The sequence below is a fragment of the Pagrus pagrus genome, assembly GCF_965226575.1.
Source record: "Pagrus pagrus genome assembly, chromosome: 9".
Classification (NCBI taxonomy): Eukaryota; Metazoa; Chordata; class Actinopteri; order Spariformes; family Sparidae; genus Pagrus; species Pagrus pagrus.
Window position 1 is genome coordinate 29,775,430 of NC_140193.1, and position 12,884 is coordinate 29,788,313.

General features: G+C 40.4%; 1 protein-coding gene across 4 annotated transcripts in view; it reads right to left on the bottom strand.

Moving 5' to 3' along the window:
• Positions 1 to 1,452: 1,452 nt before the first annotated feature.
• The window catches only part of dgkg (diacylglycerol kinase, gamma), a 129,688-nt gene continuing 118,256 nt past the window's right edge, over positions 1,453 to 12,884 (bottom strand). For all 4 annotated transcript variants that reach the window (XM_084362243.1, XM_084362241.1, XM_084362242.1 and 1 more), the window contains 2 exons: positions 11,956 to 12,016; positions 1,453 to 11,043 (listed from right to left, as the gene is read on the bottom strand). In XM_084362243.1, the coding sequence (XP_084218369.1) occupies positions 10,945 to 11,043; positions 11,956 to 12,016 (160 nt within the window). In that variant the 3' untranslated portion in view covers positions 1,453 to 10,944. The remainder of the gene's footprint in view (positions 11,044 to 11,955; positions 12,017 to 12,884) is intronic.

Consider the following 12,884-nt stretch of genomic DNA (forward strand, 5'->3'; position numbering starts at 1 on the left):
GCAAGTTTCTCAAGTAAAACTTTGTATAAATTGACAAACATCATATGTATTATTCATGGCACAATTCAAATGGGATAAAAAATGATTTATCTCTCTCTATTAACTACCATACATATTCAGAGACTTCATCTGTCTAAAACCTTTAAACAAACTTTGAGATGTAAAATTTCCTAGATGTCCCGTACAAAATCAGAGGTTTAAATTTCATTGTTGATACAATTAACAGCTCCAAAACAACTACTGAAGTAACCATGTGACTACCACTGTTTCATAAACAGTACACAAACTATACATATACAGTTCATTTGAACATGGAGATTTATTTTATTTTATATTCTTTATTATTCTTAATGTCCCTATAGCCCATCAGTAAACCCGACCTTTAGTCTTATCACAGTTAAATCAACAGCCACTGCGACGAGGCACAAGTGGGTGAGAGCATCATAATTGCGAGTCGTAGCAGTCTGCTTGCAAATGTCTGTCAAAATGCACATTTCAAAGAGTTAAAATGGGGAAGTAGTGCCTCTGGGCGCAGGATGCTCTCTCACTGAGGGACAAGATGTGACTTGCCTGCTATTAATAGCACTTTGGGAGATAATTCCTGCCTTGTTATCTTAGCAAGAAGCCTTGCCAAAGGCACACTCTTCTGAGGCTCTGAGTTGTATAACCATGCTTTCTTTTATTATCTCTCTCTTGTCTCGCTCCCATTCTTAATTCAATGCCTCCTTCTTCTTTGACATTTTCTCTTTTCTTCCTGATTCCCTGTCTTTTGCTCTCTCTGCCTCTCTATCGTTCTGCTTCTGGTGGCTCTGTAGGAAGCTGCTGGGCGGCAGATCAGGTCCAAAAGGGTAAAAGAACATTTAAACACTGCAGGAAATAGTGAGGTGGTACAAAAACTTCCCTTTGTAATTAGCTCATTAGTGATGTCGGTATGTTTTAGTTTTCTTTCACATTTAAGATTGTACCTCTATGACACAAAGCACACTTGAAACCAGACTGTACATCAAGGCTACGGATCTACAACACAGCTGCTGCTAGCTAACAGTGACAATGCTAATATATTGATGAAAGTCTGTACAACATTTCATGGCAATTCATTACACAGTTGATTCCACAGCTGATTCCAGAGTTGTTGACAGATTTCAGTCTGGACTGAAGGTGGACCAGCATTAGCCTACCATCATAAAGCTGATATTGTCTTCTAAACCTTGAACACATTTTGAGTTGCCTGTTTAATAAATTTCATAGCTTACTGGGAAAGAGCAGCCTTTGATCTAGCTAATCCCTTTAGCTATTTAAAGCTAAGTGTTAAATATAGGCTACATATGTATGTGCTAGGAGAGGGAAAAGCACTAAGAACACCCACAACAGCACAGCAATAAATAATTACCTTTGTCACTTGCAGAATGTAACTAAGCAAATTTAATCACGTACTGTTCCGAGGAACAAACCTGAGGTAGTAAACATAAGTTTATTGAATATGATTGACTGCCATTCTTAATAATATGTACAAATGTTAACATTACATTCACATCAACCAACTTCAACAGCAAAATGCTACTTACACATCAATGATATTATTAATTCATTTTAAATGAGGGACTTTTACAGTCTTTGTTTTGCAGTATTGCTGCTTTTAGTTGAAGTGGAAACAGACAGACCCCCATCGTAACTACCAACAACACATAACACAGTTACTTGATCGAGTCTATAAAGGAGACGTGAGAGCAGATAGAAATGATGCCAGGCTGCCGGCCTGATTGGATCATCAGTCAACCTTCATTCTCCTGGAAGATTTTGTGCCCGGTGTCAGACAGAATTGAGAGAACAGAGTGAGGGCGAGGTTTATATGGGAGCAGTCTGAACGCCGATGTGGTCATTAGTCCATATCCATTACATTGTGCAGTCAACATTTAGTTCATCATGACATGTTGAAGGAATACTTGGCAGTTTAAATATATGATCTGAATACTTCATCCACCACTTTGTATGTTGTATTTTTGTTAACACTACATCAGTACAAGGTTAGCTCAACTCATGCTGTTTGGGATTGCATTACGTAATATTGTCAGATGTTCCTGTTATTTTGTCCGCCTTTGAACTCTGTCCAGCAGTCCAACAGGGAAATGCATGTCTTCTCCAAACCATTGTCTCCTTGTTTGCTCACTCAGTCGTTCTCATCACAGATTTCCTCTCAGTCTGAATGTGACTGTTTAATGTCATCAGTGACTCACAGTTGTTGTTGGATGTATTTGTCTTCAAACGATCCATTAAGATTAAGAATTCAGATGTCGGTCTCTATCAGGTGGCACTAACAGATAGTATCTAACACATTCTGATCAGATCACAAGTGACTAAATAGATATTCATTTGGTCCAATCCAAATCCAACCAGTTTACACAGAAATCCAAGAGTGCCAACACGAATCTGTGAGCATAGTTAACAAAACAAGGAACAAATGCACATTTAACCACCGCTGTTTATTTGATGAAATGTTTTATCCATCAAAATGCCAGCAGCTAAGAAACAGTGAGGGTGACAGACTGTAGAGACAGACACAGGGCAGACTGCAGAGGCTGCTCTTATTGATTTTCAGCCTCTTTCATCCAATCAGGTCCTGGACAGCGTGGGGGACGGTCTGCCCTTGACCCTCTGTGGGCTGAGAGTCCCCTACCATACAGACCCTGAGGGGGAAGGTTCATATCACAGACATAGTTTATAATTAGATTAACTGTCCTCTTGGTTATATACAGTAGCCTCTCCTCCCCTGTAATACTCCCCTGAGGCTGTGTGATGACTCCGTGATATGTAGTATCTGATTTCTGATTCACTCTGTAAGCCGTCTTTCTCTGATTTGATGATTTAGTGTACATGTAGAGCAACTATATGCTGCTGGGGCACTGATGTCACACAATACTGTTAATACGTCCCAGGATGAGAACTGGATCACACTGGTCGGATCTGTCTCGGAGGAGGGGGGCCAAGCAGAAGGTGGGGGGAAGGGCCAGAGATACATGTTGGGGACTAGATAGTGAGTGAGTGATTAGCTTATCTTAGCATAAAGTTGGGGGACAATGAGGCAAACAGCTAGCCTGACTCTCAACCAAAGTTATAACCTGCCAACCAACACCTGTGAGTACGTCAAAATGTCAGAATCTGTGGTCCAACATGGAGACCAACTGTAACTATGATTACATTCTCCAGCAGAACTGAGAACATGCAAAACATAATTCCGATTTGGTAGTTTTCATGTATTATTACAAGATGGCTGCCCTGACTGCTAACCTTATAGTCACACCATATAAATATCCTAAATGATGTTTTATTGGTTGTGTTACATATTTGTAGCTGTTTGTTTTTAGCTGCATTTAAGCAGAACTGGTTGTATCAGTGTTAATATTAGATTTAATTTAGATGTAATTGGTAGTGATGGTGATTTTGGAGTCATGTTGCCATCAGTCGGTCGACACTTCTGTTCTTTGAGCGAAGCTTCTTCATATTTTACATTTTAACCGTCTGAATGATATGACTTGAATGTGGCGAGTCTCGCCAGGCTACAAAGACAGCGCCCAGCAGCTCTCAGTGGGTGAGACCTCAGAACTTCTGTGCAGTGTCAAAAAAAAGCTACATCCCGTAAGTCCACTGATCAAACAATACACAACAGGCTGATTAGTGATCTTCGTAGGTGAGTGTTTTAATTAGACAGAACCAGGCTGGCTGTTTATCTCTGTGCCTAGTGTTATGCTAAGCTGAGCTAATTGCCTCCTAGCTGCAGCTCTTTACTTAATGCAATGACATAACAGTGGCATCATTATTTTCATCCAACTCTCTCCAATGTCAAGTTTGTCCTTAATGGGAGAATTATACCAGCAATACATTCAACTTAGCTTACCTGGGTTATAAATCACATTTCTGGTTTATTTTTCTAGTTTGGTGGTTTATTTTATTTGGTCTTTTGAATAATATAACTGATAGAGAGCGCTTTATTCCTTACAGATATTTCCAGTGTGACGACAATATACTGTATGTTATTTGTAAAGAGAAAACCATCACCGTTAGGCTCCTCGGAATCATGGTCGGATGACCTCTATCCTGACTCCATAGAAGAAGTCAAAGAGGCGGAGGTACCAACTTTTCCACCAGAGACACATGTTTTTAACATTGTGTTTTTTTAAAGGGTTAGACTCTGTTTACAACTGGAAACCTGTCTGGTAAGTACACTTACAGCCGGCTGAATGTGACAAGCTCGTTGTTCCTATTGAAAGCTGTCAAACCTCATTCTCACAATACAAGAAATCTCAAACTGAAGGCTGTTTGGATGATCTCAACGCTGAACCCGGTGAATGTCAGCCAGTCAATTATCAAATGTCTAAATCGTAGTTAAAGAGAACAAATGATAAGTCTGGTGATAATTTAAGTTTCTTTTTGTGAAAAGGTCCAATGACTGAAGCCATAAATACTTAATCTTACTTAACAAGTATTCCCTGTATAGCTAACAGATTCATTCTCTGTGACGGACCTACACTAAAAAAAAAGTTTACCTCAAACACTGACTTTCAGTATTTTTCATCTAATTATATTACATAGTAAGTTTCATGGAGATTTTTTCTATCATGTTGAGTCTCTGTGTATATATTAAATAGCTACATAAATTAAATAAATTGAATGTGATTAAATTAAATCAGTGCAGACTTATAAACCTAATGTGTTCAGTTATTACATATACAATTATGGGGAACTTCTACACAACATAAAGTGTTTTTCAAGTGTTTATTATTCAAGTATTATACATAGTAGTAATGCATTTCAACTTGATTATTCTGTCTTCTGTAATAAATCACACATCTATTAATTTAATTTATGCACAGACTTAACATTAAAGAAAATGTGTGCCTTTATGTCGATTTATGTGATGGAAAATGTACATGTCATTAAATTACTTGCAGTAAACGTTTTAAGCAAGTTTTGTTTTTGGGTGTACTTTTTGTTAGAAGCACCTGTGAGCCATACTGTTGTACGGGGTGACATGTTGCTTCATAATGACTAACACATTCAACATTCAGCTTCCAAAAAAAACTCAGAAGAGCTCCAGATGTGTATTAGTCTGCAGCTGAAAATAGTCCCCAACAAATTTACCATTTACTCCTGTTGTGATGTTTGCTAAAGACTACAGCGACCAGCTGTTTGAGGCAATTACTGAGCCTGTGAAAATTAAATATATAAACAAACAGGCAACAAGTCAAAAATAGTATTGAGAGATGGATTCACACATTGTTGGTTCTGATCTTTTCTCATAGGATTTACTGCCTTATTTTTAAAGAGAACTCAGGAAACTGAACCTGCAGATAAAATGGACAGTTATCACCTCCCTTGTTTGCTAATAAAGGTCAGCTCATTGGCAGCAAATTACATCAGTCCATCACCCTGACCCCTGCTGCTGACTGAAGGTGAGGCTGACACAAAAATGCTGGGTTGCCAAACACTGATAAAATGGTCTGCGTTTTGTTTGTCTAAATGCTGGGGGTCAGCTGTTGACCATCCGGGTTAAAGTAAATCCTTTTCGGTAATTTACATGAATCATTGTGTCTACGCCATGTGATAATTTCTGCTTTTCTCTGTCTTGTGTGTGAGCCCTGTGAGCACATAGCGGGTCCATTTATCTGTGAAGGCAATTGATTTCACATAGCACAGGAATAGACATGACTTGTGACACACATCAGAGTTTCACACAGACACACTCTGCGTGGGCTTTCATGTTGCTCATCCCTTTGACTGGACAATAAATCACAAGGATGATGTAATGGTAGAAACTTCATCTGGGAATTGTACTTTCTTTTTTAATGTAACATGATAGCTTCTTCCCTGTCTTTTCTTGCACATGATCATAAACATGCTGGCAAAAAAAAGAAAAAAAGAAAACCACAACAAATAAATATATCAGATAGTTTGAATTTTTAAGCAAAGAAATAAGTTTGAATAGTCTGATCCACACTCTCCGTTTGTTCACTCTCCTTTTGTTTCAACAGGCATGCGGTGATGAAAGTTAACTTCAGATAAAATATTGTAAACAAATATATACACTTGTAATATAGCTGTCTAAAACCATTCTTTCAATAAATGTAAAGTAACTGTAAACATGCACACTTTTCTCACTGAGTTCTTTTGGCGCCCAGGCTCCATTTGGGACAACTACAATTTGAGCAGACAAAGATTTTGATGTGCTGTATTTCTTATCTGGTGACATCCACAGTGTTGATGAAGTGTTAAGGTTGTGTCAGATATGTTGCATGGCTTTTAATTGTTGACGTTGATGCTGTTTGGAGGGACCAAAAATCCCATCAGGGTACAGTAAGTATCGGCAGTGTAAGAGGATACACTGGTCTGTGTTCATGGGGCCTGGGTGCCAGAGTTAATGACTCAGTGTATTTTAAAGGGAACCAGGGTCTAAAGGCATCAGAGCCTGACCCTACAGTGGAGCTCAGTTTGTACCATCAGAACATCTCAGCAGTCTCACTCTGCCCTGCACGGTCAACGCTTACATTTCAGCAGGGTGCAAGACAGTTTTCCACAAACGTCTAACTCACATCTCAGAGAACGTTTGAGTTTTAATATTCACACATTTACTTTCTCCTTGAGTTTTACATTTTGAAGATATCAGCATGTATTAGCTAGCCTGGATAGAGATCAGATTTAATGTAACTTTCTGGAACATGAAACTCTTGACCATAGAGAAAGTGTGTGTGATGAAATAATCTCAACTCAGGATCCATGTATCACTTTCACCTACGACCTTTTTCTGAGGCCAATATCATTGTTCGAGAGCTATGTCTGATAAATATTGGTTGATTCCTTTTTTATTTACATAAACACTCCTTAAAATGTCTCAGAATGGGACATTTGACGGTTGAAAAATGTATTTGGTGACTAATTTTGTACTAGAGGAACTGTTCTTAGCTCTGCATGGCTCTCGGGGTGGTAATGTCGGTTTGTTAACTTGAGTCCAACACTTCGGTCTAGACTGAAATATCGTTCTGGATGCATTGTCGTGAAATTGTGTACAGACATTCATGGTAGTCAAAGGATATCTCCTAGCTCCTCCCCTGACTTTAAAGTTTGACCCCTCAAGATAAACTGCAATAACTTCAATGATACCTTAATTTTTCATCCAGCCCCAGCATCAGGTCAAAGTTTTAATTCGTCCAATACTTTGATAATTTTACAAAACTAATGACAATACCAACGTCCTTAGTTTCACTTTGTGTTTCGTGCAAACATTGGCAAACATGAACATATTAGCATAGCAAACATTAGCGTGCTTACATGCGACAGTACAATGGAAAACATGGTAATCGTTACTTGATCAGCATGAACATGTATGATTTGAAGGTAGAAGGTAGCAAAAAATGTAAAGGGGGCAGCATAACTGCTAACTGTTGCTAACTATACTCTTTCCTGTAGTTATCTTTGGCTAAGTGCTAAGTGGCCAAGTGGCCCTATAGCTGACTGAAGTGAGCCTGGACCATGAACTCAGATCACATAGGGATTAATGAGGCAATTAAGCTCATCTTAGTTCAGTAAAAGAGAGAAATATAAATTCAAACATGTCGCCTACAGTTTCATTTATCTGTTTAGTAAGAAAAAATAGGTGTAAAAATATTTCCTTTCTTGACATTTTGTCTGAGTAGCGAACTCACTGCTGGCATATACAGTATCTCCCAGCTGAAACTACAGGGGCTATGAGACTATTGCCTCTTAAGGTAGAAAGCTGTATTTGGAGACAGGAAGGGGCTAGCTGGTTAGCATGCTAACTTCACTTGACATCTCTGCAACACAATACATAGACGTCTTTGACATACAAATTAAATTAAAATATTGGCCATGTCTTACACATTGTCCTTAACATTGACAGTGTGAGCATGTTAGCCTACTGATATTAGCATTTTACTCAAAGTTTAGCACAGCCTCATAGAGCTGCTAGCATGGCTGTGGACCTCAAAAACACATTTCTCTGTACATTTCTGTCCTGCAGTTTCTTTTCAGCCAACACATGCGTTAATACAATATATCTGTCATAAGCTTTTTTATTGGCCTAGCTCTACTTTCAACAAATATACAAGCACTTCAGAGAGCTCCATTTGCTGATAAACTTCCGGCTCTGAAAGAGTATGTGAACTATGAGATTATTTTGTCACACATTCTGTAATTTTGAAGCTTATGCTGTTCCTTTTTTTTTTTTCTTCTAAAAGCAAGCCAAGTTGAGAAAGGAGGACAACACAACAGTAGATTCAAATCTAGAATAATCTGAATTAGACAAAGTGGAAAACTGCCTTCAGAGAGCGAGTGTGGCAGCTCTGTACAGTGAAGAATACTGATCTGAATCCCTCTAAGCTAACATTTCCACAGTAATAACAATGATATATTAAAAACACATTCGTGTGTACAGTATATGTGAGCTACACCTACTTTCCAGGAATATACATATACTCTGTCTGCACATACTGTATAATATAATTTGCCATATTGTGGGGACAGTAATATGAATACATTCTGTATAAACACTGAACTAAGCTCTTGGTCTCTGAATGATACATCCATCTGCCGTCTTCTCTGGTTTAAAACACAATTCATCCAATTTTGTCTGTATCCTCCATTACCGTCACACCTTCATTTGGCGTAGTCAAACAGATCATGAATGCAGTAGGGGCAGGCTCTTGGATTTGCACTCTGACAGCACACTTGACATTGTAAGTTGATGTTTGACACAGTAATTAGGCGTAAGGTTTCACTGGAGGAGCGATATACCCTCCCTGAAATAGAGGGATAAATTTAGTCCCCCTGTCAATGCTGTGGTAAATAAAAACCCCGGGGGCCCTCTGTTATACCCTTGAGAGGATTTATTTCAAACCTTGACCCACTTGAAGTGTCCGATAGCGTGTGCTGCACAGGAGCTGCTGTTGGTTCAGTTTGGATGGTCGTGTTGTTCACCAACCAGACAGGAGTTTCTTAAGAATAGCAAAGATTAAGTGCAATGGCTGTGGCTACATGGACAGTATTTCTTCAATCCGATTGAAATCATTCTTTTTACAGATTCCAATTAAACTGTTTACATGGACTGAATAAAGTGATCCGATAAGATGTGGGTTTACATGCCCCACAGCATTTAATTGGAATAAAACTTTTTTGACAATGGCAAAATGGTTCTGCCTGCTGAGAAGGGTCTAATCTGCTGGAATATCACAGAAGAACTTTACTGAGAATATTCAATTAATGAATTCATATATTCGCTCCACCTGGTCATATAGTTTATAAGATGGAACAACTCATTGTTTCTGTGCCACTGAACCATTCTGCTTTACTACTGCCATGTTTTCAGTCACCTCATCTGACGTAACCGCAGGTATAAAATATATGTATATTTTTTCCACTTTATATCTTTGTGCATAGAACAATGCTTTTCCATGGCCATCTACACTGTACACGTCTGCACTCAGCATCAACAGTCAAGCTGTAACCATGGTAATAAATGCTAGGGTAACACCTACTCAGTCCTTCACTAACATTAATGTCGGACTCAGACTTGATCGGACAGGAAAATGTGGCCCAATCCGCAGCCTAGTCAGGCCCGCCAAAAGGGAGGGTGTGGACGCCGATGTGATGTTTCTGGGCTGTCTGAAAAGGTTGAGAAGCACTGACTGCTAACCACAATGTTTCCTCCATGTGAGGTGAATATATCTATTCCAACCAGAGAGAAAAATCCAATTATGTTTTTTTTACATGATAATTAGATGGTAGTATATTCCTGTTGAGCAGATTATTAAAGTTTACACCACCTCTCTCCAATCTGCCCAAATCTAATTGAAAATTGATGAAGAGTGGGCCAGATTGGTTCAGTCTCCTACGACTGAGGTGGTTACATGAGGCATTTTAATTCTGATTGGGCAATCATTCTGATTATTATTGGTATACTAGGGTCCACGTAACACAGCTATTGTCCCAAATCTCTACTTTTCATCTCGACTCCATCCAATCATATAGAGATACGTGTGCACAACAAGGTAGGTCCTTCCTCTGCCTGAGGTCTACAGCCAGATCATCTAACAGTCTGCAGACATGGTTTAAAGGATGTTTTTTGTAGGCCAGTGACGCTGAGAGGCTAAAATCCCTGCATGTTTCCACCTCTTTCAGGCCACTGTTACGCCCCACTGCCATAACCCACAAACAAAATAAGTCAATAATGGATGAGGCTTTTCCACTCCACTCCTCTCTTCTCCTCGGCTGTACCGTGCTGTCGGTCTGTGGGGAGGCCCTGGAGTGAGCCCCCTTACAAGCAACCGCTCTTTCATTATTCATACAGGTGTTTTAAAGAAGAGGTGGCTCTTGCTCTATTTACTCCCTGCCCTTGTAAACAACCATGATCACTTCCCCGCCACTCTCACTTTCTTCCCTTTCTCACTGTAGTGTGTTGAAGTGCTTTCTTTCTCCTTCATACAACCTCTTTCTCTAACCCACCATCCCCTCACTATCACTTCCTTTACTTCATTCAAGGGCTTGAGGGAATCCCAGCAGCCAAAGTTGTGTTTAGCAGGCAGTGCAGTACTGGCATATGGCTGAGTTTTTGGGCAGGGGGCGGCTTGGACTGAGAGACTTGGCTGCTGCAAGTGGCTGAGACTGAATCCATGGCTGGGATGGAGACAAGACTAGAGGATGATGGTTACACAGGAATAGGTCGATACTGTAGACAGATAGTCTTTACATTTCGGGTGCCATCACTGCAGCTTCCTTTGGGAATGAATTATCTGTAGGCATCCTGACTTAAGGAATGTTCCATTTGTTAGCTCCAGCCTGGGAACAGTTCACCAGTCATCTGATGGAGCTGCCTATACGGTGGGTGGCCTGTATGTGCGTATGTGTACTGTATGTGTGTGTGTATCGCATGCATGTGTCCTAATCCCTGCTCCGGTTGCGTTTCTTGAAGAAAAAGAATGGTGTCTTCTGTGGTGGGCCCAGTAAAATGGGGACCTGGTTCTTGTGTGTGATCCTGATCTGTAAGAATCAAATAAAGGAGGACACAGTTAGGTAAGGCTCATACACCAATGTGTTCTCAGCATACTGACTGTAACAGAATCTCTCACTGCAACCTTGGAAATAACTCACATAACACAACACAAAGCTTTTTTATGTTCTGCTTCCATGAAGGTCCACTATGCAGAAACGCAAAATTGTTGAAATGTTGTGAGGATGAATAGATAATAGTTCATTTCCTCCTCTTTTAAGAAGAATATAGGCAGTCTGTGATATGTGATGGCACGACATTCCTGGAGGTTGAGGCCAGTGGTGTGCAGAGGAGGATAGACAAACGCAGGGAAATGAACCAAAACAGGACAAAAGCTGACTAACACTCTTCTTGTTCCGGCATACAGCAGACTTTATCAGCTATCAAGGGTAAGTAGCAGCCCACTGACATCCGAGGGACACTTAGAAGACTCTACAACCCCATACAGACTGACACAGTGACACAGGTCAAACCTGGTTTGATGCTTTTCTTGACATTTTGTGAGGATTTTTGGTTGTCTGTTACCTCTTGTGCTGCAAAGTGGTATCACAAGACAGGACGGGCCGAGGCTAGCTGGTTAGCATGCTAACTTCAGCAGACATCTCAGCTATACAGTACATAAACATCTTTGACATGACGTCCAACCTGTTGTCCAGACCTTAAAACATAGTATGAGGATTTATAACTTTGGCATGCGTTTGGTTATAAAATACAAAAATCCTAACGAATGGGAGCCTCCGGGACAAAATGCCTCTCTGGAGTCTATTGAACCTAAAGGGGTCTTTAATGTACAGTATTATTTGGGCAAGGGCCTCCAATGTGACATGTTTCAGGCCCTATGAGAAGCCCTGTCTTTAAACAACTTTTCAAGGTGTTAGCAGTGATTGTGATGTGACTCTCACCGTGCAGGGGGGCTGCATCCAGGGCTCGCCATCGATCTGCATGGGCAGCCGTCGGGACGTCCTGTGAAAGGAGAGGAGAAGGACGAGTAAGAGAGGTGGGGGGGAAGGGAGAGAGAGAGAGAGAGAGAGAGAGAGAGAGAGAGGGAGGGAGGATAGGGTGGGGTTGGAGGTTGTGAAGGTCAAATCACACACACCTCTGAGGCATGAGAGGCCTGTTCACACTGTCCCAGGACAGGGTCAAACACTGCACCCTTTGTTCCCATGAGACCCATTCCCAGACAGGCCCCCACTCTTTAAACTCACAGAGCCACTGTACACACACACACACACACACACACACACACACACACACACACACTCTCACTCAGAGTTGGTTTAAGACTTTCATGCATGCCTCTCTGGCTAGAGAAACACAGTATGGGAGAATGACCGTGATGAATGGCCGTTTAATTCTGGTCTAGGAAAATATTAGGGGCAGTTTGCTGAACAAGTGAGAGAGCGACTTGTAAATGTCACTCCTTTGGTACAGTCTACTCATTATAGAGCTAAAAGGGTCGAGATTGGAAGATCAACAAAAACACCTGATCTACAATCACTGTGTTTGAATAAAACATGTATCGGAAGCAAAAAGTGGCCACAGTGCAGCTGGATGTCTTTGATAGAATTTCGTTTAAAAGTGAATCCAGGCTCAAATACGTTTATGGTATCACTCAGATAATAACGGAGGTTCTCCAATCAGCTTTTGTTTTCTGAGAAGGCTTAAACCATTACGAGCTTCACTACATGTAGCTACAACCTCAACATAAGAGGAGCAACACAACATATGTGACTCACTTAAATAATAAACTATTTTCTCCAAATTCTGAAGGTCCCAACACAGAACTATTAAGTTCAAGTTCCAGTAGGCTACGTTATTGTCATGTGTACAA